This window comes from Oncorhynchus gorbuscha, linkage group LG16 (genome assembly GCF_021184085.1).
Source record: "Oncorhynchus gorbuscha isolate QuinsamMale2020 ecotype Even-year linkage group LG16, OgorEven_v1.0, whole genome shotgun sequence".
Classification (NCBI taxonomy): Eukaryota; Metazoa; Chordata; class Actinopteri; order Salmoniformes; family Salmonidae; genus Oncorhynchus; species Oncorhynchus gorbuscha.
The window spans coordinates 11,494,564-11,520,459 of NC_060188.1; the positions used below are offsets into that span (position 1 = coordinate 11,494,564).

General features: G+C 45.5%; 4 protein-coding genes across 11 annotated transcripts in view; 2 read left to right on the top strand and 2 right to left on the bottom strand.

Annotated features, from left to right (window-relative positions):
- Nucleotides 1–6,139, bottom strand: part of LOC123999355 (acid-sensing ion channel 2) — a 607,124-nt gene extending 600,985 nt beyond the window's left edge. Inside the window, exons 1-2 of one of the 2 annotated variants that reach the window (XM_046305020.1) lie at nt 5,913–6,139; nt 4,574–5,194 (exon numbers count right to left, since the gene is read on the bottom strand). In XM_046305020.1, coding sequence (XP_046160976.1) covers nt 4,574–5,149 — 576 coding nt within the window. In that variant the 5' untranslated portion in view covers nt 5,150–5,194; nt 5,913–6,139. Of the gene's footprint in view, nt 1–4,573; nt 5,195–5,444; nt 5,769–5,912 lie in introns of those variants that run through there. The other variant, XM_046305021.1, reaches the window with a different exon arrangement.
- A 10,760-nt stretch (nt 6,140–16,899) lies between these two features.
- LOC123999361 (homologous recombination OB-fold protein-like) lies at nt 16,900–24,867 on the bottom strand. Of its 5 annotated transcripts, none has more exons than XM_046305036.1 (10): nt 24,683–24,867; nt 21,580–21,630; nt 20,253–21,311; nt 20,033–20,119; nt 19,765–19,899; nt 19,085–19,193; nt 18,341–18,426; nt 18,036–18,164; nt 17,699–17,882; nt 16,900–17,594 (listed from the first exon to the last, which is right to left on the bottom strand). In XM_046305036.1, the coding sequence occupies exons 1-10, from the start codon at nt 24,683–24,685 to the stop codon at nt 17,542–17,544; spliced, it is 1,896 nt and encodes a 631-aa protein (XP_046160992.1). In that variant the 5' UTR covers nt 24,686–24,867; the 3' UTR covers nt 16,900–17,541. The 5 variants fall into 5 exon arrangements, with proteins under 5 accessions (XP_046160992.1, XP_046160990.1, XP_046160989.1 ...); XM_046305034.1 differs by lacking the exon at nt 24,683–24,867 and adding an exon at nt 21,829–22,126 and having other exon boundaries at nt 20,033–20,116; XM_046305033.1 differs by lacking the exon at nt 24,683–24,867 and adding an exon at nt 21,829–22,123.
- On the top strand, nt 22,000–25,026 carry LOC123999363 (ankyrin repeat and SOCS box protein 16-like). 2 transcript variants are annotated; one of them, XM_046305040.1, is made up of 7 exons: nt 22,000–22,340; nt 22,657–22,938; nt 23,154–23,421; nt 23,582–23,990; nt 24,156–24,239; nt 24,493–24,606; nt 24,700–25,026. In XM_046305040.1, the coding sequence occupies exons 1-7, from the start codon at nt 22,301–22,303 to the stop codon at nt 24,883–24,885; spliced, it is 1,383 nt and encodes a 460-aa protein (XP_046160996.1). In that variant the 5' UTR covers nt 22,000–22,300; the 3' UTR covers nt 24,886–25,026. The 2 variants fall into 2 exon arrangements, with proteins under 2 accessions (XP_046160996.1, XP_046160994.1); XM_046305038.1 differs by lacking the exon at nt 22,000–22,340 and having other exon boundaries at nt 22,558–22,938.
- A 65-nt stretch (nt 25,027–25,091) lies between these two features.
- LOC123999366 (transmembrane and ubiquitin-like domain-containing protein 1) overlaps nt 25,092–25,896 on the top strand; it is a 13,240-nt gene continuing 12,435 nt past the window's right edge. For both annotated transcript variants that reach the window (XM_046305043.1, XM_046305045.1), the window contains exons 1-2: nt 25,092–25,200; nt 25,331–25,500. The gene's annotated coding sequence lies outside the window, so the exon portion shown is untranslated. The remainder of the gene's footprint in view (nt 25,201–25,330; nt 25,501–25,896) is intronic.

Consider the following 25,896-nt stretch of genomic DNA (forward strand, 5'->3'; position numbering starts at 1 on the left):
GGACAAGAGCATTAACTGGTCAACAAGAGCTGTTACTGGTCAACAAGAGCTGTCCCTAGGCAACTAGACATGTACGTGGACAAGAGCTGTAACTGGGCAACAACAGCTGTAACTGGCCAACAAGAGATGTAACTGACCAACTAGAGCTGTATGTGGACAAGAGCAGTAACTGGGCAACAAAAGCTGTAACTGGCCAACAACAGCTGTAACTGGCCAACAACAGCTGTAACTGACCAACTAGAGCTGTATGTGGACAAGAGCAGTAACTGGGCAACAAAAGCTGTAACTGGCCAACAACAGCTGTAACTGGCCAACAACAGCTGTAACTGGCCAACAAGAGATGTAACTGGCCAACAAGAGATGTAACTGGCCAACAACAGCTGTAACTGGCCAACAACAGCTGTAAATGGCCAACAAGAGATGTAACTGGCCAACAAGAGATGTAACTGGCCAACAACAGCTGTAACTGGCCAACAAGAGATGTAACTGGCCAACTAGAGTTGTATGTGGACAAGAGCAGTAACTGGGCAACAAGAGTTGTAACTGGGCAACAACAGCTGTAACTGGGCAACAAGAGATGTAACTGGGCAACAACAGCTGTAACTGGCCAACAAGAGATGTAACTGGCCAACAAGAGATGTATGTGGACAAGAGAAGTAACTGGGCAACAAGAGCTGTAACTGGGCAACAACAGCTGTAACTGGGCAACAACAGCTGTAACTGGCCAACAACAGCTGTAACTGGCCAACAAGATATGTAACTGGCCAACAAGAGATGTATGTGGACAAGAGCAGTAACTGGGCAACAACAGCTGTAACTGTGCAACAACAGCTGTAACTGGCCAACTAGAGTTGTATGAGGACAAGAGCAGTAACTGGGCAACAAAAGCTGTAACTGGGCAACAATAGCTGTAACTGGCCAACTAGAGTTGTAACTGGGCAACAACAGCTGTAACTGGTCAACAAGAGCTCTTACTGGTCAACAAGAGCTGTCCCTGGGCAACTAGAGATGTACATGGACAAGAGCTGTAACTGGGCAACAACAGCTGTAACTGGCCAACAACATCTGTAACTGGCCAACAAGAGATGTAACTGGCCAACAAGAGATGTAACTGGCCAACTAGAGCTGTATGTGGACAAGAGCTGTAACTGGGCAACAAGAGCTGTAACTGGGCAACAACAGCTGTAACTGGGCAACAAGAGATGTAACTGGCCAACTAGAGCTGTATGTGGACAAGAGCAGTAACTGGGCAACAAGAGCTGTATCTGGGCAACAACAGCTGTAACTGGCCAACAAGAGATGTAACTGGCCAACAAGAGATGTAACTGGCCAACAAGAGATGTATGTGGACAAGAGCTGTAACTGGGCAACAAGAGCTGTAACTGGGCAACAACAGCTGTAACTGGCCAACAACAGCTGTAACTGGCCAACAAGAGATGTAACTGGCCAACAAGAGATGTATGTGGACAAGAGCAGTAACTGGGCAACAACAGCTGTAACTGGGCAACAACAGCTGTAACTGGGCAACAACAGCTGTAACTGGCCAACTGGAGTTGTTAATGGGCAACAACAGCTGTAACTGGGTAACAAGAGCTGTAGCTGGGTAACAAGAGCTGTAACTGGGTAACAAGAGCTGTAGCTGGGTAACAAGAGCTGTAACTGGGTAACAAGAGCTGTAACTGGGTAACAACAGCTGTAACTGGGTAACAAGAGCTGTAACTGGGTAACAAGAGCTGTAACTGGGTAACAAAAGCTGTAACTGGGTAACAAGAGCTGTAACTGGGTAACAACAGCTGTAACTGGGTAACAAGAGCTGTAGCTGGGTAACAACAGCTGTAACTGGGTAACAAGAGCTGTAGCTGGGTAACAACAGCTGTAACTGGGTAACAACAGCTGTAACTGGGTAACAAGAGCTGTAACTGGGTAACAAGAGCTGTAACTGGGTAACAACAGCTGTAACTGGGTAACAAGAGCTGTAACTGGGTAACAAAAGCTGTAACTGGGTAACAAGAGCTGTAACTGGGTAACAACAGCTGTAACTGGGTAACAAAAGCTGTAACTGGGTAACAACAACTGTAACTGGGTAACAACAGCTGTAACTGGGTAACAAGAGCTGTAGCTGGGTAACAACAGCTGTAACTGGGTAACAACAGCTGTAACTGGGTAACAAGAGCTGTAACTGGGTAACAAGAGCTGTAACTGGGTAACAACAGCTGTAACTGGGTAACAAGAGCTGTAACTGGGTAACAAAAGCTGTAACTGGGTAACAAGAGCTGTAACTGGGTAACAACAGCTGTAACTGGGTAACAAAAGCTGTAACTGGGTAACAACAACTGTAACTGGGTAACAACAGCTGTAACTGGGTAACAAAAGCTGTAACTGGGTAACAAGAGCTATAACTGGGTAACAACAGCTGTAACTGGGTAACAAAAGCTGTAACTGGGTAACAACAACTGTAACTGGGTAACAAGAGCTGTAACTGGGTAACAACAGCTGTAACTGGGTAACAAGTGCTGTAACTGGGTAACAACAGCTGTAACTGGGTAACAAGAGCTGTAACTGGGTAATAAGAGCTGTAACTGGGTAACAAGAGCTGTAGCTGGGTAACAAGAGCTGTAACTGGGTAACAAGAGCTGTAGCTGGGTAACAACAGCTGTAACTGGGTAACAACAGCTGTAACTGGGTAACAAGAGCTGTAACTGGGTAACAAGAGCTGTAACTGGGTAACAACAGCTGTAACTGGGTAACAAAAGCTGTAGCTGGGTAACAACAGCTGTAACTGGGTAACAACAGCTGTAACTGGGTAACAACAGCTGTAACTGGGTAACAAGAGCTGTAACTGGGTAACAAAAGCTGTAACTGGGTAACAAGAGCTGTAACTGGGTAACAACAGCTGTAACTGGGTAACAACAGCTGTAACTGGGTAACAACAGCTGTAACTGGGTAACAACAGCTGTAACTGGGTAACAACAGCTGTAGCTGGGTAACAACAGCTGTAACTGGGTAACAAGAGCTGTAGCTGGGTAACAACAGCTGTAACTGGGTAACAACAGCTGTAACTGGGTAACAACAGCTGTAACTGGGTAACAACAGCTGTAACTGGGTAACAAGAGCTGTAACTGGGTAACAAGAGCTGTAACTGGGTAACAACAGCTGTAACTGGGTAACAACAGCTGTAACTGGGTAACAACAGCTGTAACTGGGTAACAACAGCTGTAACTGGGTAACAACAGCTGTAACTGGGTAACAACAGCTGTAACTGGGTAACAACAGCTGTAACTGGGTAACAACAGCTGTAACTGGGTAACAACAGCTGTAACTGGGTAACAACAGCTGTAACTGGGTAACAACAGCTGTAGCTGGGTAACAAGAGCTGTAGCTGGGTAACAAGAGCTGTAGCTGGGTAATAAGAGCTGTAACTGGGTAACAACAGCTGTAACTGGGTAACAAGAGCTGTAGCTGGGTAACAACAGCTGTAACTGGGTAACAACAGCTGTAACTGGGTAACAACAGCTGTAACTGGGTAACAACAGCTGTAGCTGGGTAACAACAGCTGTAACTGGGTAACAAGAGCTGTAGCTGGGTAACAACAGCTGTAACTGGGTAACAACAGCTGTAACTGGGTAACAACAGCTGTAACTGGGTAACAACAGCTGTAACTGGGTAACAAGAGCTGTAACTGGGTAACAAGAGCTGTAACTGGGTAACAACAGCTGTAACTGGGTAACAACAGCTGTAACTGGGTAACAACAGCTGTAACTGGGTAACAACAGCTGTAACTGGGTAACAACAGCTGTAACTGGGTAACAACAGCTGTAACTGGGTAACAACAGCTGTAACTGGGTAACAACACCTGTAACTGGGTAACAACAGCTGTAACTGGGTAACAACAGCTGTAACTGGGTAACAACAGCTGTAACTGGGTAACAACAGCTGTAACTGGGTAACAACAGCTGTAACTGGGTAACAAGAGCTGTAGCTGGGTAACAAGAGCTGTAGCTGGGTAATAAGAGCTGTAACTGGGTAACAACAGCTGTAACTGGGTAACAAGAGCTGTAGCTGGGTAACAACAGCTGTAACTGGGTAACAACAGCTGTAGCTGGGTAACAAAAGCTGTCATTCCATGAAATCTGAAATGATATCACATGTGTTCAGCCCAAAGACAAACTACATATTCCATATTTATGAGGACTATCAAGAGACCTGTGCAACAGACTGTCAAAACCCCAAGAGCTATCCTATGGATGAAATAAAGAAAACAGTAGCAGGACAGCTGCAGAGTGTGTGCTTGCAGTACACAATCACTAAAAAACAACCTGTAGATGGAAGTACAAAAATATCAAGAGAAATACACAGCAGGGGACCCAGTGCAGCTACCAACATACATCAAGTCAACTCGAAAGTGAAAAAAAACTCTCCCAGACTTTGAAAACTTGTAGACCATATCACAGAACACACATTAACACTTGACAGACAAAGTCTTCTGAGTGAGAGACTCAACTGCGCTGCAGTAGCAGCAGATCTGACCCGTGCCAGACCTGAGCAAAGACAGGGAGACTATGAGTAGACTTACGATTTTGAAGTCTTTGTGGCTGCACTCCTGGCCTTGGTATCGGCAGTAGAGCATCATCTCCTTAAGGTCGTGGCCCACCCTCTCGGTGAACTCACGCATGCTGAAGGGCTTGGGCCTGTAGGCGGTGAAGTTGGCCTTGTCTGTGAGGAAGGCCAGGACATGGGGCTCGGCCAGCTGGGGCTCAGGGATCCTCAGGTGGACGTCCAGCAGGGCCAGCAGCTCCCCAGCGTGGTACAGGTCATTGCGGGACAGGCGGCTGAAGCGGTAGGCGTTGAGGTTGCACACGGTGACGGCAGGGAACAACAAGCTGCCCGACATCACGGCGTCCACGCTCGTCACATGGGGGTAGGAGAGGAAGTAGGCCAGGCGCTCGGCACTCTCCAGGGCCAGGAGGCCCAGGCAGGCCAGCAGAGCGGCGGCCCAGAGCAGGCGGCGAGGTGTTGGCCGGCCGTAGGGGAAGATGAAGCGCAGGCCGTGGAGCGTGCTGGTGTGGGAGAAGGCCTGCCAGGAGGACGGGTGCAGACTGGAGCTCTCATGGCTCCCCTCACTGCCACAACTCTCCTTTAGGTCCATCATGACCCCTCCAGTCCCACAGCCAAGGACACCCCAATACACAGACACCTACACATACACACAGAGAGAGAGAGAGAGAGAGAGAGAGAGAGAGAGAGAGAGAGAGAGAGAGAGAGAGAGAGAGAGAGAGAGAGAGAGAGAGAGAGAGAGAGAGAGAGAGAGAGAGAGAGAGAGAGAGAGAGAGAAAATGCAATGAGAGCCCTGAACTACCACCTAGAATAGGAACACATAATCACACGTTCAGTTCACACAGAGAAAGAGAGAAAGGGGAGAGGGTGAGTGTCCCAAACATACACACCTGCAGCACAGAAAGAGTGACAAACACAGAGACACAGAGCAAAATAAAGCAACCCAGAAAGTCAAGCCAAAGACAGACCTACAGACAGAGAGAGAGGAAGAGCACATGAGGCAGAGACCTTCACAACCCCCAAGTCCTTACTCCAGATAGAAAAGAGAGCGTGAAGGGCATCCCTTCCTTCCGCGCCTCCACTCTTTCTCTGTCCCTAGTTACTCTGGATGCCAGCCTCTCTGTGCCTGAAACCTCTCCCCTCCACTCCTCCAATATCCCCCCGTCCTCTCTCCTTCTCTCAGTGACCGTTTTCGTTGTCAGGATCCCAGAAGTAAGTCCACTGTGACACAGAGTGAGAGAGTCATTTAAGCCACGAGCCAATCAAAGCCACCTCTGTGTATTCAGTGTCCCCACTTCACACACACACACACTCAACTCTCTGGATCTCCCTGTGCGACTAATGACAAGCCTAAGCACCTCTTGTTCAGCCTAGTGAGATGGCATCCAGTCTGTGTGCGAGTGTGTGTGAGTCTGAGAGTGTGTGTGCACGTGAGAGAGAAAGGGAGAAAAGGGGAGAGAGAGGAGGAAGGATAGAGCCGCTGATGATAAGCGTCGCCAGTTTGTCTCGCATGCCGATCCAAAGTCCTCCCGTTCTCCTCTGGCCAGACGCATCCGCTGATTCCGCTCTACCTCCTCTTCCCAGCTCATCCATGGAGCCAGTGAACAACAGTGGAGCCAGAAGAGACGCACACACGCTCGCGCAGAGAGAGAGAGAGAGGATAGAGCACACACAAACACACTCCTCCTCTCCACAGTGAAGTCTCTTATTGAATATGCTTCTGTTTTTCTTTCCCTCTTGCTCTCATTTTCTTTTCCGCCCGCCTGTTTTCATATCCCCCATCTCACCACTAACCGACTGACGGATGGATGAAGGACACAGATTGTCAGGGAGACGGATGGTTAGGGAAAGGTGGAGGAGAGAGATCACGCATGAGGAGTGGTGGAGAGGGATGGAGAGAGACAGAAGGAGGGGGAGCAGGAGAAAGACAGAAAGTCTCCACTCCCCCACTGATAACAAACACTGCATTTTGTGCCCAGCAGGCAAGGACTGTACAGAGATATCACATAGAGAGAAGTAATGCAGAGACACAACCCCAAATGTGTGTGTTCTGTGTATCCCTGTGTATGTGTGTTAGCGTGAGTGAGATATATCACAAAGAGTCTGTATGAGAGAACTTGTGTGTTGAAGCTACATTTGACCCAGAGATATGTAACAGTGTGTGTCGGTAGAGGGGGTGGCAGGGGTATAGCGTGGAGAGAGCAGGGCTACATGTGCCAAGTAATACAAGGAGACAAGGGGAGACCGAGGGGGACTGAGAAGAGAAAGGAGTGTGGCTATGTGTGCAAAAAGAGAAGAAGAGACGATCGAGGGAGAGGAAGAGCATAGTAAATGGAGAGGGCTACAAATTTGATGAAATAGAAACAGACATGGAGTTAGGAGCGGTAAGAGCATGTATGTGGCTAGCCAATAAGAAGATAATTATAAACTGGTTGGTTCGATTCCTGAATGCTGATTGGCTGACAGCCGTGGTATATTAGAGCATATACCACAGGTATGACAAAACTTTTATTTTTACTGCTCTAATTACGTTGGAAACTAGTTTATAATAGCAATAAGGAACCTCAGGTTTTTTTTGTATATGCCCAATATACCATGGCTTAGGGCTGTATCCAGGCACTCCACGTTGTATCGTGAATAAGAACAGCCCTTAGCTGTGGTATATTGGCCATATACGACACCCCCTCGGGCCTTATTTCTTAAATATAGTCCTCTACACAGGGCCGGTTTCAGGCATAAGCAACATAAGCAGGTTTTGGGAACTCAAATCAAAATCAAATCAAATCAAATTTTATTTGTCACATACACATGGTTAGCAGATGTTAGTGCGAGTGTAGCGAAATGCTTGTGCTTCTAGTTCCGACAATGCAGTAATAACCAACAAGTAATCTAGCTAACAATTCTAAAACTATTACCTTATAGACACAAGTGTAAGGGGATAAGGAACATGTACATAAGATATATGAATGAGTGATGGTACAGAGTGGCATAGGCAAGATACAGTAGATGGTATTGAGTGCAGTATATAGATATGAGATGAGTATGTAAACAAAGTGGCATAGTTAAAGTGGCTAGTGATACATGTATTACATAAGGATACAACATGGCATAAGTCATGGCTGAAAACATTTCTCTCCGCCCCATGGCAAAATGTGTGGAACTGCAGAAAACTTGCATTAAAACGGCAACATTTTCTCTAGGCCCCATGGCAAAATGTGTGGAACTGCAGAAAACTTGCATTAAAACGGCAACATTTTCTCTAGGCCCCATGGCAAAATGTGTGGAACTGCAGAAAACTTGCATTAAAACGGCAACATTTTCTCTAGGCCCCATGGCAAAATGTGTGGAACTGCAGAAAACTTGCATTAAAACGGCAACATTTTCTCTAGGCCCCATGGCAAAATGTGTGGAACTGCAGAAAACTTGCTTTAAAACGGCAACATTTTCTCTAGGCCCCATGGCAAAATGTGTGGAACTGCAGAAAACTTGCATTAAAACGGCAACATTTTCTCTAGGCCCCATGGCAAAATGTGTGGAACTGCAGAAAACTTGCATTAAAACGGCAACATTTTCTCTAGGCCCCATGGCAAAATGTGTGGAACTGCAGAAAACTTGCATTAAAACGGCAACATTTTCTCTAGGCCCCATGGCAAAATGTGTGGAACTGCAGAAAACTTGCATTAAAACGGCAACATTTTCTCTAGACCCCATGGCAAAATGTGTGGAACTGCAGAAAACTTGCATTAAAACGGCAACATTTTCTCTAGGCCCCATGGCAAAATGTGTGGAACTGCAGAAAACTTGCATTAAAACGGCAACATTTTCTCTAGGCCCCATGGCAAAATGTGTGGAACTGCAGAAAACTTGCATTAAAACGGCAACATTTTCTCTAGGCCCCATGGCAAAATGTGTAGAACTGCAGGAAATGTACTTTAAAACATACATTTCTCTCTCCATCGTCAAGAGGGGGGCCACTGAAATGTTTTGCGTTGGGGGCCCAACCAAATCTTGCTTAGGACCCCCGAATGTTTTAATATCTCCATTTTCCTGTTGCCCTCCCACTAAACTAACTAGCCTACTGCATACATGATCACTATATGGGTGGACAAGGAAGCATTCAATTATGTTTATCTAGAAATCAATAGTCTGTTCAAATATATAGGCTAGGCTGTCAAATTTGAGAGAGCATGGCAAAACTGGCCAACCCATGAATGCTACAGCAGCAGCATGGTTTGTGAACAATGTAGTTGGTGCCAGATCTCATTTTGACCAATGGGTCTGCAATTTAGAAATCCATTGGCTGTCGGCTAGACTTTTGCTCTTCATTTCTGAACAGAAAAATTAGGACTTGCTTGTAGACCACCCCAGGCCTGAATTAGCCTAGGTTGACTAGATTTGTTTTGTAAATCTGGGAATGAGGCAGCAGTCATTTAGACAGATATATTAGAGACACACTTAGCATATTATATACATATTATATACTAATAAAAGCCGAAGGCGTTTTATCCAAATTAACATCTATAGAGACTTACCCAAAAGTTGTGATTGTGGTGTGCTTGTTCCAAATTCCTTCCAGCTCTTAACTCTTTCCCTATTGAGACTAAACTTTGCATCCCTCTTTCTTTTTAAACCCAACACCGTTTTTTTATATATATATTCATCGTCAACTGTGGGACCACCACGGTTGAGACATGTAAAGTAGATATGTCAACAAGTAAAGTAGATATGTCGGCTCAAGCTCTTTAGGCCTTATGCAGCGAAAGTGGTTTGGCGCGTGGCAATTGATGGGTTTACACACTTGAACCACAAATGACAGGGGCAGTTACTGTAGTCATAATCTTCGCCTGAACACAGCATCCTTGAACAACACAACTTGCATGCCTGTGTGATTCATTCTCTTGTATGGTAAATTTGAGTTATATTATCCATATAATAGGCTACCACTAGGACTTTTTTTGCCTATTCGGAAGATTGACCTACCTTTGCGCTAGTGCTTTGATGATCGATCCTTGCGTGGAGCATAAAGTGAGTCAAATTCTTTATCAGTCGTCGGTCCCATCACCCCTTGTGGGGTCTGTGTCAGTAACCACGTTTCCATCCAACCATTTCATGCAGATGAATTACCTGACGTTTGATGGAAACATGACATTCCAGTACAATTTTAGAAATGCCAACAATGTTCGTTCATGTTGGGATCTTTTTGTGTAGGTAAAATTAATTATGCGAATAATGTCGGTGGAAGCGCCTTTATGAGCAAATGTTGATATAATGACTATCATATAGTTATATAACAGAGTGACGTGATGGTACACTATATATACGAAAGTATGTGGACACCCCTTCAAATGAGTGGATTCGGCTATTTCACCCACACCGTTGCTGAAAAGTGTATAAAATCGAAAACAGCCATGCAATCTCCATAGACAAACATTGGCAGTAGAATGACCTTACTGAAGAGCTCAGTGACTTTCAACGTGGCACCGTCATTGGACGCTACCTTTCCAACAAGTCCGTTCATCACATTTCTGTCCTGCTAGAGCTGCCCCTGTAAGTGCTGTTACTGTGAAGTGGAAACGGAGCAACAACGGCTCAGCTGCAAAGTGACAGACCACACAATAAGACCGGCGAGTGTTGAAGCACATAAAAACCGTCTGTCCTCGGTTGCAGCACTCACTACCGAGTTCCAAACTGCCTCTGGAAGCAACATCAGCAAAATAACTGTTCATGAAATGGGCTTCCATTGCCGAGCAGCCGCACATAAGCCTAAGATCACCATACACATGCCAAGCGTCGGCTGGAGTGGAGTAAAGCTTACCACAATTGGACTCTGGAGCAGTGGAAACATGTTCTCTGGAGTGATGAATAACGCTTCACCATCTGGCAGTCCAAAACACAAATCTGGGTGAACACTACCTGCCCGAATGCATAGTGCCAACTGTACAGTTTGGTGGATGAGGAATAATGCTGGCTGTTTTTCATGGTTCGGGCTCGGCCCCTTAGTTCCAGTGAACGGAAATCTTAACGCTACAGCATACAATGACATTCTAGACGATTCTGTGCTTCCAACTTTGTGGCAACAGTTTGGGGAAGGCCCTATCCTGTGTCAGCATGACAATGCCCCCATGCATAAAGCAAAACGGTTTGTCGACATCGGTGTGGAAGAACTTGACTGGACTACATAGAGCCCTGACCTCAACCCCATCAAACAGCTTTAGAATGAATTGGAACTCTGACTACGAGCCAGGCCTTATCGCCCTACCTCACGAATGCTGTTGTCGCTGAATAGAAGCAAGTCCCCGCAGCAGTGTTTCAGCTGATGTAACTGTGGGTTTGCATAACTGAAGAACTTCTGCACAAACTGTCAGAAACCGTCTCAGGGAAGCTCATCTGCGTGCTCGTCATCCTCACAAGGGTCTTGACCAGACTGCAGTTTGGCGTCGTAACTGACTTCAGTGGGCAAATGCTCGCCTACGATGGCCACTGGCACGCTGGAGAAGTGTGCTCTACACAGATGAATCCCGGTTAACTGTACCGGGCAGATGGCAGACATATGGGTGAGCAGTTTGCTGATGTTAATGTTGTGAACAGAGTGCAGCATGGTGGCGGTGGGGTTATGGTATGGGTAGGCATAAGCTATGGACAAGTAACACAATTGCATTTTATCAATGGCAATTTCACGTGACGAGATCCTGAGGCCCATTGTCGTGCTGCCATTCATCCACCGCCATTACCTCATGTTTCAGCATGATAATGCATGGCCCCTAGTCGCAAGGATCTGTGCACAATTATTGGAATCTGAAAATGTCCCAGTTCTTCCATAGCCTGCATACTCACCAGACATGTCACCCATTGAGCATGTGTGGGATGCTCTGGATCAACGTGTACAGCGGCGTGTTCCAGTTCCCACCAATATCCAGCAACTCTGCACAGCCATTGAAGAGGAGTGGGACAACATTTCACAAGCCACAATCAACAGCCTGATCAACTCTATGTGAAGGAGATGTGTCATGTTGCATGAGTCAAATGGTGGTCACACCAGGCACTGACTGGTTTTCTGATACCTTTAAAAAAAAGGAAGGGGTGTGTATCTGTGACCAACAGATGCATATCTGTATTCCCAGTCATGTGAAATCCATAGATTAGAGCCTAATTAATTTACTTCAATTGACTGATTTCGGTATATGAACTGAAACTCAGTAAAATATTTGAAATTATTGAATGTTGCATTTATATTTTTGTTCAGTGTAAAAATTAAAGTCTGTGAGCACTTAAGATACACACACAGCCTGACACACGAAGTGACACAAATATCAGTAGCGGACTAGCCATCTGGAATTTCAGGCAAATGCCAGTTGGGCTGGTCCATATATAGCTCAGTGGGCCTGTTTAACTGCGCAAAATGATAATTATCTTGCTAATACTGGGGGCCTCAAGGTGTGTTAACAATGCCAAGGCCAATTTCTGGTCCCAGTATCAGTCAATCACATTTCTCTCAAATTAAATTTGCAATGGTCCCAAACAGCTGTGGGGTTGCTGGCTCCTTAACGACTTAATTAGGCAAATCTCCCCTTTCCCATTGAAGTAATGAGCATAGTTTTACGGGGATTAGCCGTCTCCTGGATAAGTCTTTATTATTTACCACCTTTTCTGTACTTAGCAAATGCATCTTGAGTGGATTCATTTTTCTCTTAGCCAACTACCAGGGATATTCTACAGGATGCAGCAGTAGTTTCTTTACCCAAAGTCATATACTAATGCAATTACATAAAACCAACCACTCAGACAGGATATTGTAGTCTTCCTACAGAATGCATTGTTAGATTTGCACTGCATAATGGAATTCATTTCATCCTCTTGCAGCTGTCTAACTCCTCACACTGGAAAGCGTTGACATCTACCTGAGGGTGTTCATAACCTGCCAATTTAGTGATGAAAATATATTAAAAAGTTACTATCACACTATAATTTCACTCCCAAGTATCAATTTACTAATTTATTTGCTAGGTTGCGTTAGCTAGAGCTAGTCGGCTGTACCGGCGCTAAAACTTCTGTATTTTTCATCCTATAGCTTGTTCTCCATCTTCTTTTTAAATAGTGAGCCATCATGTTTTCACAACTTTTATTTCTCTGACTGATCAACACTTTTCTCATGGCACTCTCTCATCTCTCTGCAGCAGATGTGGCAATATGTTTAGAACATCCAATCACAATATATATAGAGAGAGAGAGAATTGTGTGAATTGCAATATATATGGTATCAGGTGGTCCCTGGCACTTCTCAGCCCTACCTGCCATGGAATGTGAAGTACTCTGTCATCCATTTTCACTCAGAAGTCAGTGGATAAGTCCCTAAACCTCTGAGTTCTGTTATTCATGTGAATCACAATCATGATGAGTCACCCTGCAAATGACAGAAAGTTCACTTCCTTTTCCACCAGAGATAAAAGGCCTCCACTACCCCAGGGTTCGAGTGAAAAGAAAACGACCACAGGGGAGAGTATTGTGTTGACATTTTATCAAATAATTCATGAAAAAGAGTCACTGATACGCTTGTGGAGAATGAACAAGTAAGTTAATTACTCTTTCATAACATAATGGCTTAAGAAAAATAATAAGCTCTTAGTAGAAGATAATTAGGGAGTATTAAACATGGGGAGTGTAAGGGAGTAGGAGAGTGGCACTGGTTCAATACTACAGCAGAGAAAGGGGGGTTTTGAAGTTAAAGGGCGGATGTTTCAGCCAATGGTAGACATATATCTATCTATATGTTCTATATTACACACACAGTGCATTCGGAAAGTATTCAGACCCCTTGACTTTTTCCACATTTTGTTATGTTACAGCCTTATTCTAAAATGGTTGAAATATTACCACATAATGACAAAGCAAAATCTGAAATATCACATTAGTACTTTGTTGAAGCACCTTTGGCAGTGATTACAGCCTCGAGTCTTCTTGGGTATGAAGCAACAAGCTTGGCATACCTGTATTTGGGGAGTTTCTCCCATTCTCTCTGCAGATCCTCTCAAGCTCTTTCAGGTTGGCTGGGGAGCCTAGGAACAGTGGGTTAACTGCCTGTTCAGGGGCAGAACAACAGATTTGTACTTTGTCAGCTCGGGGATTTGAACTTGCAACCTTCCGGTTACTAGTCCAATGCTCTAACCACTAGAGTACCCTGCCGCCCCATGGTTGTGCCACTGCCCAGTCATGTGAAATCCATAGATTAGGGCCTAACAAAATGATTTCAATTGACTGATTTCCTTATATGAACTGTAACTCAGTAAAATGTGCTTTTCTTTCGAAAACAAGGACATTTCTAAGTGGCCGGTTTTGTTGCTTCTTTAATCACGACAAGAAGTTTTCAGCTGTGCTAACATATTGCAAAAGTTTTTTTTTAATGATCAATTAGCCTTTTAAAATGATAAACCTGGATTAGCTAACACAACGTGCCATTGGAACACAGAAGTGGGGGTTTATTCGATCGCCTACGAATTCTCAGAAGGCAGCCCGCCCTTTTTCTCCACCTCCTCTTCACGCAAATCACAGGGATCTGGGCCTGTTCCCGAGGAAGCAGTATATCCTTCGCGTCAGGCTCGTCAGACTGGTGAATGAAAAAAAAGGATTCTACTAGTCTGTGGTGAGTAATCGCAGCCCTGATGTCTAGAAGTTATTTTCGGTTATAAGAGACGTTATTTTGTACATTATGTCGCCACTAAGTCGTGAAATGGGTTAAACAAAGCAAATAAATGAACAAAAAAAACAATCGGTTGGGGACGTAAAACGTCTGCCTTCCTCACATTTTCCATGCGAGAAATTGCCAAGAAACTGAAGATCTTGTACAATGCTGTGTACTACTCCCTTCACAGAACAGCACAAACTGTCTCTAAACAGAATAGAAAGAGGAGTGGGAGGCCCCGGTGCACAACTGGGCAAGAGGTCATGTGCATTAGTGTCAAGTTTGAGAAACAGATGCCTCACAAGTCCTCAACTGGCTACTTCATTAAATAGTACCCGCAAAACACCAGTCTCAATGTCAACAGTGAAGAGGCGACTCCGGGATGCTGGCCTTCTAGGCAGAGTTGTAAAGCAAAAGCCATATCTCAGACTGGCCAATAAAAAGAAAAGATTAAGATGGTCAAAAGAACACAGACACTGGACAGAGGATGATTGTCCATAACACTTTTTCCAGACAAATCTAAGTTTGAGGTGTTCGGATGAAAGAAGAACATCCGTGAGAAGCAGAAGAAAATGTAAAGATGCTGAAGGAGTGCTTGACGCCATCTGTGAAGCCCGGTGGAGGCAATGTGATGGTCTGGGGGGGCTTTGGTGGTGGTAAGGTGGGATATTTGTACTGAGTATCAGGGATCTTGAAGAAGGAAGGCTATCACTCCATTTTCCAACACCATGCCAACAGGACATTGACCCAAAGCACAGCTCCAAACTATGCAAGAACTATTTAGGGAAGAAGCAGTCAGCTGATATTCTGTCTATATTGGAGCGGCCAACACAGTCACCGGATCTCAGCCCTATGGTGCTGTTGTGGGAGCAGCTTGACCGCATGGTACGTAAGAAGTGCCCATCAAGCCAATGCAATTTGTGGGAGGTGCTTCAGGAAGCATGGGGTGAAACAAGAATGCCAAAGGTCTGCAAGGCTGTAATTGGTGCAAATGGAGGGTTCTTTGATGAAAGCAAAATTGGAAGGACACCAATTATTATTTCAATAAAGATTTTTTTTTTACATTATTTTTAACCATGTCAATGTCTTGATTATATTTCCTATTCATTTTGAAACTCATTTCATGTATGTTTTCATGGAAAACACTGACATTTCTAAGGGACCCCAAACTTTTGAACGGTAGTATGTATACACACACACACACACACACACACATCTGGTTTCAGCATGGGAATACAAAGTACAGCACTGGACCTGAGCCGGCTAGACCCACCTTGTTACACCTATATATAATTGGAACACGTGCAAACGACAGTAAGGTTCAGATCTTACCAGCTGAGACTTTAATAAGTCTTACATACACACTGACACTGCCTGTAAGGCAAAATACAGCAGTGGGGGGTGAGCCACTGCCCCCTACTGGTAGTACATGTTCAGGTAAGGAAAATGGCATATATGACAAAGTTCCACAGGAAAAAGAACATGGTGGTGTAAAATAGCAAAACATTGATGTATCTTGGGAAAATGTTGGCAGACTGGTCGATATTGAGTAGTTAATTAGGATGCAAGGTGATTTGAATTGTAGGTCAGTCTGTCTACAATTGAAGTTTGGAGGGGTGCGTGGGGTAGTACAGAAAGTAAGGCTGATCTGGATGTATAGTGATGCCTCTGAGGCGAGAGGTTGGTGGTGGTGAAAGTTTTGCCGTGGGCCTCCCATCCTGCTGGTTTAGCCCAGATAAGAACCCATTTGTCAGGCTGTGACTGTCCCAGCCGCCCAGGGCTCCACCAGACAGAGCTGGCTGAATATATTTGGCCCAGCTGGAAAGAAGGATTTAACTCCAGAGACTAAAAGCCCAGAAAATCCCTCCCCAAGTCTCTACACAATTGTAATGCATGGTAAACAGGCTGGACCGGAACATAGCCAGAGGAAGGGGATCGGAGAGACAGAGGAAGGGGATCGGCGAGCCAGAGGAAGGGGATCGGAGAGCCAGAGGAAGGGGATCGGAGAGCCAGAGGAAGGGGATCGGAGAGCCAGAGGAAGGGGATCGGAGAGACAGAGGAAGGGGATCGGAGAGACAGAGGAAGGGGATCGGAGAGACAGAGGAAGGGGATCGGAGAGACAGAGGAAGGGGAAAGGAGAGAGAGGAAGGCGATTGGAGAGACAGAGGAAGGGGATTGGAGAGACAGAGGAAGGGGATTGGAGAGACATGGAGAAAGAAAAGCATGGCAGAGAATGACAATCAGAAGGTTCCAGGAGACAATGTTTAAAGTCATTCACTTCAGGCTGATACTTTAGTTCACACCATGTTTCATCAGCGCCATCAATGTTTAAAATAGTGTTAGTTGACTGACAGACAAGAAAACGGTTTAAAAACTTTTAGAAAAAGATTTGCAGTTCCAATTAATAGACAATGGCTATGAACAGCAGGATACTCTGCCTCGCCAATGAAACCTTGCAACACCGGTGCCTAATTACAGCACACCACCACCATGCAATTAAAGCACAAGTGTGGATCAATCAAGCCAGGGTTTAAATGGACATGTAATTGTACTGTTTGATTCTCCATATACTGTTCCTATTAGTAAGTGCATTCTCATGCATTTTAATTCTCAATCACTCCAAAGACCGCAAATTAGAGACAAGAAAATCAGAGACCATTTCAGTTGTATAGTGTATTATCGAACAGAAGTCTTCTTTAATATATACATGTTTTACAAGACATTATGTGCACATACAGTACTTAGCTATGATTTAGAGGAGACTGCTTTGTGAAGTAAAAAAATATACAAAACATCAGCCAGCAGGTCTTCAAACAGGGGAATGACTGTGTCTATGGGATGTACCCGTAGCAGTATGGGATGTACCCGTAACAGTATGGGATGTACCCGTAACAGTATGGGATGTACCCGTAACAGTATGGGATGTACCCGTAACAGTATGGGATGTACCCGTAACAGTATGGGATGTACCCGTAACAGTATGGGATGTACCCGTAACAGTATGGGTAGTGAAGATTCATTCAAATTGGGGAGATGCGGGAGCGACAGTCCCAGTTCCCAACATCTCAGAGTCCCGTCCCGTCCCCCCCCCACACACGGCCGACATGCAATTTATAATGGTGCGATTAACGGTCACAGCACACCAAACACAAAATGATAGCACTTCAGGCGACAAGATTCTCTGGGGGAATCAGGTAGAAAGGCATCCAACATGCGGTCAGAATGCGTCAAAATCAAATTCACATTCAAGTGACAGCTTACATCTCCCCTGTATAAATGTACCTTGTCCGTAAGGGGTAGGTGGGCAGGTGTCAGAGGCAGTAGGACTCAACAGGCAACTCCCCAAGAAGCTCATCAAGGTCATCTGCACAACACAGAGACAGACAAATTCAATCAAACAAACACACAGGGTGGAGCTGCTGATTGGTTTACCAAGAACATACACTCATATGCATATCCAAGTCCCACCTGCTTCCCAGGACAGGTCCAGTGGTGCAGCAGGCGGGCCCTGTGGAACACTAGAGGAGCCAGCACCAGAGTCTGCAGAGACCTGTGGGGCCCGAACATCATCATCATTATAAAACAACTCCATCTGAGACACAGGGGCTCCTGGGACACTGGAGGACTGATCAGGTGATTCCAACATTGGCTCCTACATTCAACAGTAGAGTTAGACAAACAAATACAATACATCTGTCAAGACACCCAAGTTTTACTCATCAATGATTTGTCATTGTTACATCAAACTCCCAACAGCCTAGGATAACAACAAGATATCCTCCAGGCCTTGGTAGAGGTCTCTCACCAGGGGGAGTGGGAGCAGCTGGCTCTGTGTGTGGGACGGGGTCGAGCCGTCAGGAGGGTAGATCCTCAGGAGGTTGTTGGGTGTCACGTTCAGGTAGTGGTTACGGTGGGACGGAGAGAACACACCCACCTTCATGAAGAGACAACTAATTATGGGTCTGCAGCTAACATATCTATCAACTTTACACACAATTTGTTTTTGTGATATTATTGTGAGTGGCTCATCAATCATTTTGAAGAATCCAACAAATGATTTGCAATGAAACACTAGTAAATAGTTAGGTGTGTGGCCTGTGGAAGTCCTACCTGTTTGAGCAGCAGTACCGCCCCCGTCTTGAGCTCCCCTAGTCTGTCCTCTAGGAGGCGCCGGTGTACTGTGCCCTGCATCTCTCCTACAGTCAGACACACTTATTACTACTGTGTTCTACCGGTGCAGTCAGAGCAAAACAGCATACCTAGCCACTGTGCATCTGCATTGCTTGCTTTTTGGGGTTTTAGGCTGGGTTTCTGTATAGCACTCTGTGACAACTGCTGATGTAAAAATGGCTGTATAAAATACATGTGATTGATTCATTCCACATGGAGCACACTGGTCACATTATTCCTGCTAATGACAACAGTGTAGTAATCAGTGCATCCCCTCCAGTGGTAATCTGTTGACAGGTAGCACCATGGGCAACACTTCAGGAGGGAATGCACAGATCACTGAGACTTAATAGTCCGTGGTGATCAGCATGTGCTAATACCCATTCATTTGATGCTGATCCATGATGATAGAATCACTAATAATCACAACACTAAGGTTTAGTAAATACTTCAATAAATCTGCTCAGGAGTCATCATGCTGGCTCTCCTGAGGCCATGATGACCTGCTAGGTTTAAACAGTACTCAGAGAGAAATAGAGAGGAACTACAAGAAAATGAGTGAGAGACAGACAAATGGAGGAAAGAGGGCCCTAGGGACAATGAAACCGCCAGCCACAGACTCACTAAAATGGCTGTGTGACCAGTTCTACCTACAAGCACAAGCGTACCACCAGTAGGCCTTACCTGTGGGATCCCTGAACACAGCCTTGGCATCAGCGTGTGTGTGGAGGATGCTCTTTAGTACCACAGCCATGTTGGGGACCTTGTTCTTCACCAGCTGTTTCAGGGCCGCCTGACAGAGAGAGACAGACAGACACCTTCGTATTAGAGCACTAGAAAACAAGTTCAAACAACTGCCAATCATTAACTTTAATTAATTAAACATCTCAATTACTCATGCAGAGTTGCCATTAGCAGTGGCACATTAAGACTGTGGAAAAACAACAGAATAACCATTAAGATGATTAATGTGTGATCATGTTTGGGATGATAACTACTAACACCCCAGGCACAGGCCTGTCATTTGTCCTGATTATACTGATAGAGTGCCACCACAGAGACAAGGGCCATTAACATAGAGAAAAACAGTCCATCCACTTCTATCAGGAGGCTGCCCTGGGTGCAGAAAAACATGCTCATGAAGTCAAATTATGCAAACGGTGTTACGCAAGTGTTACATTTTTGCACCAGATGATATGGCATTTAAAGCTTCTAACATGAAATATGCTATGTTAAATGATGCATATTGTTGAAGGGTACATGGCCACGCACAGCCTGAACACTGTTAGCCTTTCAGTCACCTTTCATGCCATTTACACTACTATAGGCTGTGTAAATTGGATACCGCTAAATGTGCTGGTCACCTTGCGGAGTACCATGGCCACGCTGTAAGAGTGCAGAAAACAGGAGGAGTTCCTTTCGTCCAATCCCATCTCTGCCTTCATCGCTGCCCACGGACCTCCACTGAAATCCTCTTCCTCAGTCTGAGAGCTGGGAACCTTTTACACACACATCACAACACAGGTTCATAAAGCAAAATGATATAATAAAGAATGGACAAAAAGGTTAACTAATATCATGACACATGATACATTGTGTAAATGTATAACCTACACATCAGTGTGATAGTACCTGACTGGGCAGTCGAGCCACGGCCCCATGTGCAGGTGTCTGAGGAATGGCCACCACGATGTCATCCAGGCTCTGCCCATGGAGCTGCTTTAAGGAGAGAGAATGGAACCCCGCAGTAGCTTAGTATCACAACCAAGAGCATTGCTGACTGCTAAGATTAGTTAGACTACAAATAAACAGATAGAGAGGCAGGTAGGGACAGAAGCAGAAAGAGACACACCTGTTGTGGTAGGATTCCTGCAGGCCCGGGGAAGCGGCGGGTATTGGGCCGGATGTGGTCAGAACCCGGTCTCTGTGGGGTCTTGTTGGAGTTGGACACCAGCTGAATCAAGTGGTTAGTGAAGACGGGCGTGTGGAGGGAACGGGGGGTGAGACTGAGGGAAGGCATGGGTTCACCAAACCTACTAGAGGGGGCTGGGGAGACGGGGTCAAAAAGGCTGCGTCCTTGAGCCAGAGGTGTAGTCCAGGGCCTCTGTACCTGGGAAGGAAGTCCTCTGACTGGCCTGGGGAAGGGGCTGGGGGCCATGGTGAGGCCAGATAACACTGGGCTCTGGGGTGGAGCTAGGAGGAAGGTAGCACTAGGATCAGGGTGGGGAGAGGGGAAGGGACCAGGGAATGAGGACCTGTGAAGTATACTACTACTACTGGGAAGACCAGACGTTTGGTTAGAGGTACTGAATCCTCTCAGACCCACATTGGGCCCGGTTTGAGCACCACCACAGGCTGTGGGCCGTAGTCTTTTGGCTGGGGATACAGAGTCGTCGCTGGGCTTGGTTAGATCTGCAGCTGGAGCAGTTTCTCGGACCTGAGCCCAAGTGCTCATCTGTGGGTCACTTTCATCTAGGTCTGCCAGGTCAACATCCCAATCATCAAAGTCATCCTGCGGCGAGGGGGCCTCTTGTTGTCCTGTTGTGTTTGACTTCATCCGTTGAGCTGGTGAGGAGCTCTGTTGGGTAACTGTACACAGTCCCCTACTCAGTGTAGGAAGGTGGAGAGGGGGAAGAGGGAATGAGTGCAATGGTTTAGATGTAGAGAGCTGTCTCAAACCCAAAGCAGGAGACTGCCCTACACTGTTCGGTGTTGAATTATCTGACCCTGGGCCATTCGACAGGCCCCTATGGGCAAGTATGCCTTCTGTGGTTGGTTGATGTGAGTTATTCTGACCATAGGGGGCAGCAGGAGTTGATGCTGCAGTTGAACGGAGGAAACAGGACTGTGCTGCAGAGGACAGTGTGCTAGCAGACACTGATGGAGCAGACCAGTCCATCTCAAGTAGATCCTAACACACACACACACACACACACACACACACACACACACACACACACACACACACACACACACACACACACACACACACACACACACACACAAACGTTGTATAACTCATATTCAAAGAAAGCGAGAGGTGTTCAGACCAAATAGTTTCACAACAGTACTCTACATTACTGATGTCAATCTGAGAATTTATTCAGAGGGCTATAATCTGTCATAACTATCATATCAGCAGGTGGTTATCACTGACTGTGTAAATCATTTTGCAGCACCTCATCATCGAAGTCCTCCCCAACGTTAAATAATCCATTCCACTTGCAAGTCTGTCGAAAAAGAAAGACATCTTCAAATATAGCATCAACTAAGAAAGAGCGAGATGTAAATTACATTTCGCCAACTAGATGGCTGGCTAACACTGTTAGCTACGTGCCAAGCTAGCTAGAAGCTTCTCTCATTTGTGAACTTGTGGCAGCTACCGACCTGGGAACCAGAGCTAGCAAACAGACATGACTGATTCTTACCATAGCAGTCATGCGATCTCGTTTCGAATGTCTTTTCTAACTGTCTATTTATATTGGTACATAAAGATCAATCGGAAGTGTAGATGTCATTTAATTTAGCCATCCAGTACTTGCTGCAGTAAAAATAGTATAACTTTTCAAGCAAAGCAAGATGTTGTAAATGCGAAATTTTGTGAGATTGGCACCGCCACGTTCAAGTAAAACGTAATTACGTAATCAATGTTTACGTTGCGTGACGTTCGCGAGATGGGTCGTAACTTGTCGTCACCTGCTGACTATCTCAGTTAATGCAGTTCCCCGAATATCAGATTGCGTTCCCTGTCTATTTATAACAGGCACTAAACTTGTATTGGGGCAACAATATCTCGTGAAAGGACATTTGGACGTGTCTGTAAAACACGTCATGAAGTAGTCGAAAGCAAATTACATTATCCACAACATTTTTTTTGTATAGTAACTTATTTGAGTTCACATGAAAAAAAATCTGATTTCACAGTGGTTACAAGTTCAAGGTGAGTAGAATTCTATATTCACATAACATTGATACTATGTAAATGCAATCTTCAAAGACCAGAGACAAAATAAATCGTTGTCTCTGTTATCTCTGTCTTTTTCGTTTAGTATTGGCCATAACAGTAGGTTTTTAGTCGGTGTCTAAGTCAAATTTGCTGAGTCATGTTGTATAAACTGTAAACAACTAAAATTGGAGCTGTTTCAAATGTGTTGCTTAAAGACCTCAGTGGGTTGCTTTAGATTCTGCTCCAGCTTTGGGTGTCATGTCCAAGGACACATTTGCCTTCAGCTCAGCCGCCTTGCACTCTCTGAAAGTGGATCAGGAGCTCCAGGAGTGGGAGGATAAGCGGCAGGCATTGGCCCACAGGAGGGCCATGAGCCGGCCACCTGTGTCCCGGGCCTCCAGACCCCCTCCCAGACAGCAGCGGGGCCTCCAGGAGATCCGGGTCTATGAGGCCCGATGCAGAGATACCACAATCCACAACACATTCATGTGTGGGGACATGAAGGGAGTGCACACTGTGTTAAAGGACCCCTGCATGGTCAACGCACTGATGGAAACAGTACACAAGGAGATGGTGTGGGCTCCAGAGCTGGGTAGGTGTCAAACGCAGAGAATATAAACTCTACTTTTACTGCTTCACTGTTGTCTTTTTGTTAGACCTATCTGTGCCTTTCTTATAGATCTTCCAATCATTCCCCAATCACTGCTCATCGACTCTCTTTATTCTATCCTCTAAACATACCTAAGCCTCTCTGGCTATGAGCATCTGCTAGGTAAATAATGTACATACTCTCTGTCCCTCTGGCAGGGATGTGGACCATGAGCTCCAAGATCAAGCAGACATCTGCATTGCGTCTGGCAGCCAGCAAGGGACACTCAGGCTGTGTGGAGGAGCTGCTGTTTCGAGGGGCGGAGGTGGATGCTGACCCTGGTGGCAGCACGGCTCTGCATGATGCCTGTATAGGTGGCCATGACAGCTGTGTCCAGCTGCTGCTAGCCCACGGAGCAGACCCTGACCTGCTGGCAGAAGACGGCAGTGCACCCCTTCACCTCTGCAGCACAGCCCAGACATTTCAGTGAGTGACAGCGCTCTTAGCTATACTGACACTATGCCTGGTGATCATTTCTATTATTTATAGGTAGAGGAATGTTTCAAAAGTTATATGGCAGGTGGGTCTGTTGATGTGGGTGCTAATGAATGATAAGATCATAAGGTTGTGTCTCTACTCTCTTCAGGTGTGCTGAGCTGCTGGTGACGGGTGGGGCAGAGGTCAATGTGTTGACCAGTGAAACAAAGCTAACGCCCCTCCATGTGGTGGCTCGTCGGGGTCTGGAGGAGCATGTGAAGCTCTTTCTGTCCAATGGAGCTGACGTGTCAGCCAGGAACCGTGAGGGGGAGACCCCCCTGAATGCAGCCTGTGGTGGGGCTGAGAGGCCTGCCGAGGCTGGGCGGTACCTCCGCGTGGTCCAGATGCTGCTGGGAGCTGGGGCTGACCCCTGCACTGCAGGCAGGAAACACCACACACCTCTACACAACGCCTGTAGTAACTGCAGCCCACGCATTGCAGAAATTTTACTACAACACGGAGCCAAAGCAGATGTGCAGAACTGTGCAGGATACACACCCATGGACTGTCTGTTACAGGTGGGGTTAAGGGTGGGCCATATGGGGGGGCAGAGGGAGCTACGGAGAGTTATGTTGTCAAAGTGTAAGATCCATTTGGACATAAGGTTATTTAATTATATGCATCATTTTCATAGTCAGTGAGTGGTAGATAAGACAGAATTCTTCTCCTTCTCCTGTCTGCAGGTGGTGGAGGACTATCCAGACCAGCATCCGGAGGCTGTAGCACGCTCCCTCCTAAACCACGGGGCCAAGGCCGGTAAAAGCTTGGTATGTCAGGGTGGGCAATTGGAAAAGTGTGTTGGGCCAAGCTGGGTGTAAAAATGCCAGTTGGAGGCTGCATTTGGGCCCATTTAATTATATTTTATTGGGATGAAATATGTGCACCAGCAAAAGCTTGATTTTATTTCATTTGGGGGGGCGCTATGAAAATGTTTTAAAGTTAATTCCCTGCAATTCTACGTAGACAATATATTTTGGAGGGCATGATAATAATAATAACCCACATATTTCCTCCATATAGATGCTGAAGCTCTGCCTCCTCTCCCCTGCCACCCTGGAGGTAATGCTGAACTGCTATGCTGTTGTCCCTTCCTGTGAGGAATGGATGCAGTCTATCCCTCTTGAGATACATGAGGTTTGTCCTTTCCTCCGTTTTCAGCTCTCTCCTTCACTGCCTGAACCATCTAATGTCATTCTTCCATTTCCCTCACCATCTCTCTGTCCCCAGACGCACCAGGGTTTCTTTGACTCTGTGAGGCAGATGACGAGCCAGCCCCGCTCCCTCCAGCACCTGTGCCGCTGTGCTCTGCGCCGCCACTTAGGAAAAGGTATCGACGCCGCTATCAGTAGATTGGACATCCCCAGCTCTCTGATGGAGTATCTACTACTTCGGAATGACGGGGAGATCCTGTGAATAAAGTGGAACACATGGGACAGAAGCCAAGAGAGAGAATGATTGGCATTTACAATAACTAAAATAATGGTTGCAATAAATTGTGTTTTCTGTATTAATTTATTAATAAATCAACTTTCTATTTTGCCTTTGAAAATGTGACACTATTTTTCTGAATTAATTCATGTTCTTGTATGAATTGCATTTGTATGGACGATTGGTAGGAATGAAAAGACATCTCAGAATGTATTGACAACAACTGAGACTGTATGACTGACTCTCAACTACTTCCCAGGCTGCTTCATCTGCACCGGTGAAAGCAACCACCCACTACAGGTACACTATTGCTTTCATCTGTACTCTATTTTCAGCACATAGAGGAGAGAGAATGCGAGGAGAGAAAGCCACTTTTTAATATTTTCGATTTATACCATTATTTGTTTCTGGTAGCTGGTTTGCGTACCAGCTACACAAGAGTTGGACGTACCAAGGATCCCAGAAAGCACTAACCGACCTACGTGCTGGTGGCGTAAAGTCATCTGTGTTTATGTGGCCCTCTACTCCAGTTTTATTTTCGGGGCTGTGGCTAACTTAGCCTGGTAGCATTTCGTCAAACATGATTTGACTACATAGCAGGTAAGCGCACCACTTATATTCAAATGCGCATATAACTGGTGTGTGCATTTAATAAGAACATATATAGAAAGCATTTTGACAATGTAGTGAAAGTTAGCAAACGAAGGTTGTCCTTGTTGCTATTACTAGCTAGTTAGCTTACCTAATACCTAGCTAGTAACCTACCAATATGTATTTTAACGTTACCATAAACATTGAAAAAAAGAATTATTCTATATCTAGCCAGTTCTCCAACGGATGCACAATGTAGTAGTAAACACATTAGTGACGTTTTAACTGGGTTGACATTAGTTAGATGGTTTGTCAGCTAACGTTTGTGACAATATTGCCATGCCATCTCTTAAGAAACTATAGACGGTTGCTTTGAAGTAGCACTTAATCTCTGTCCCTGACAGT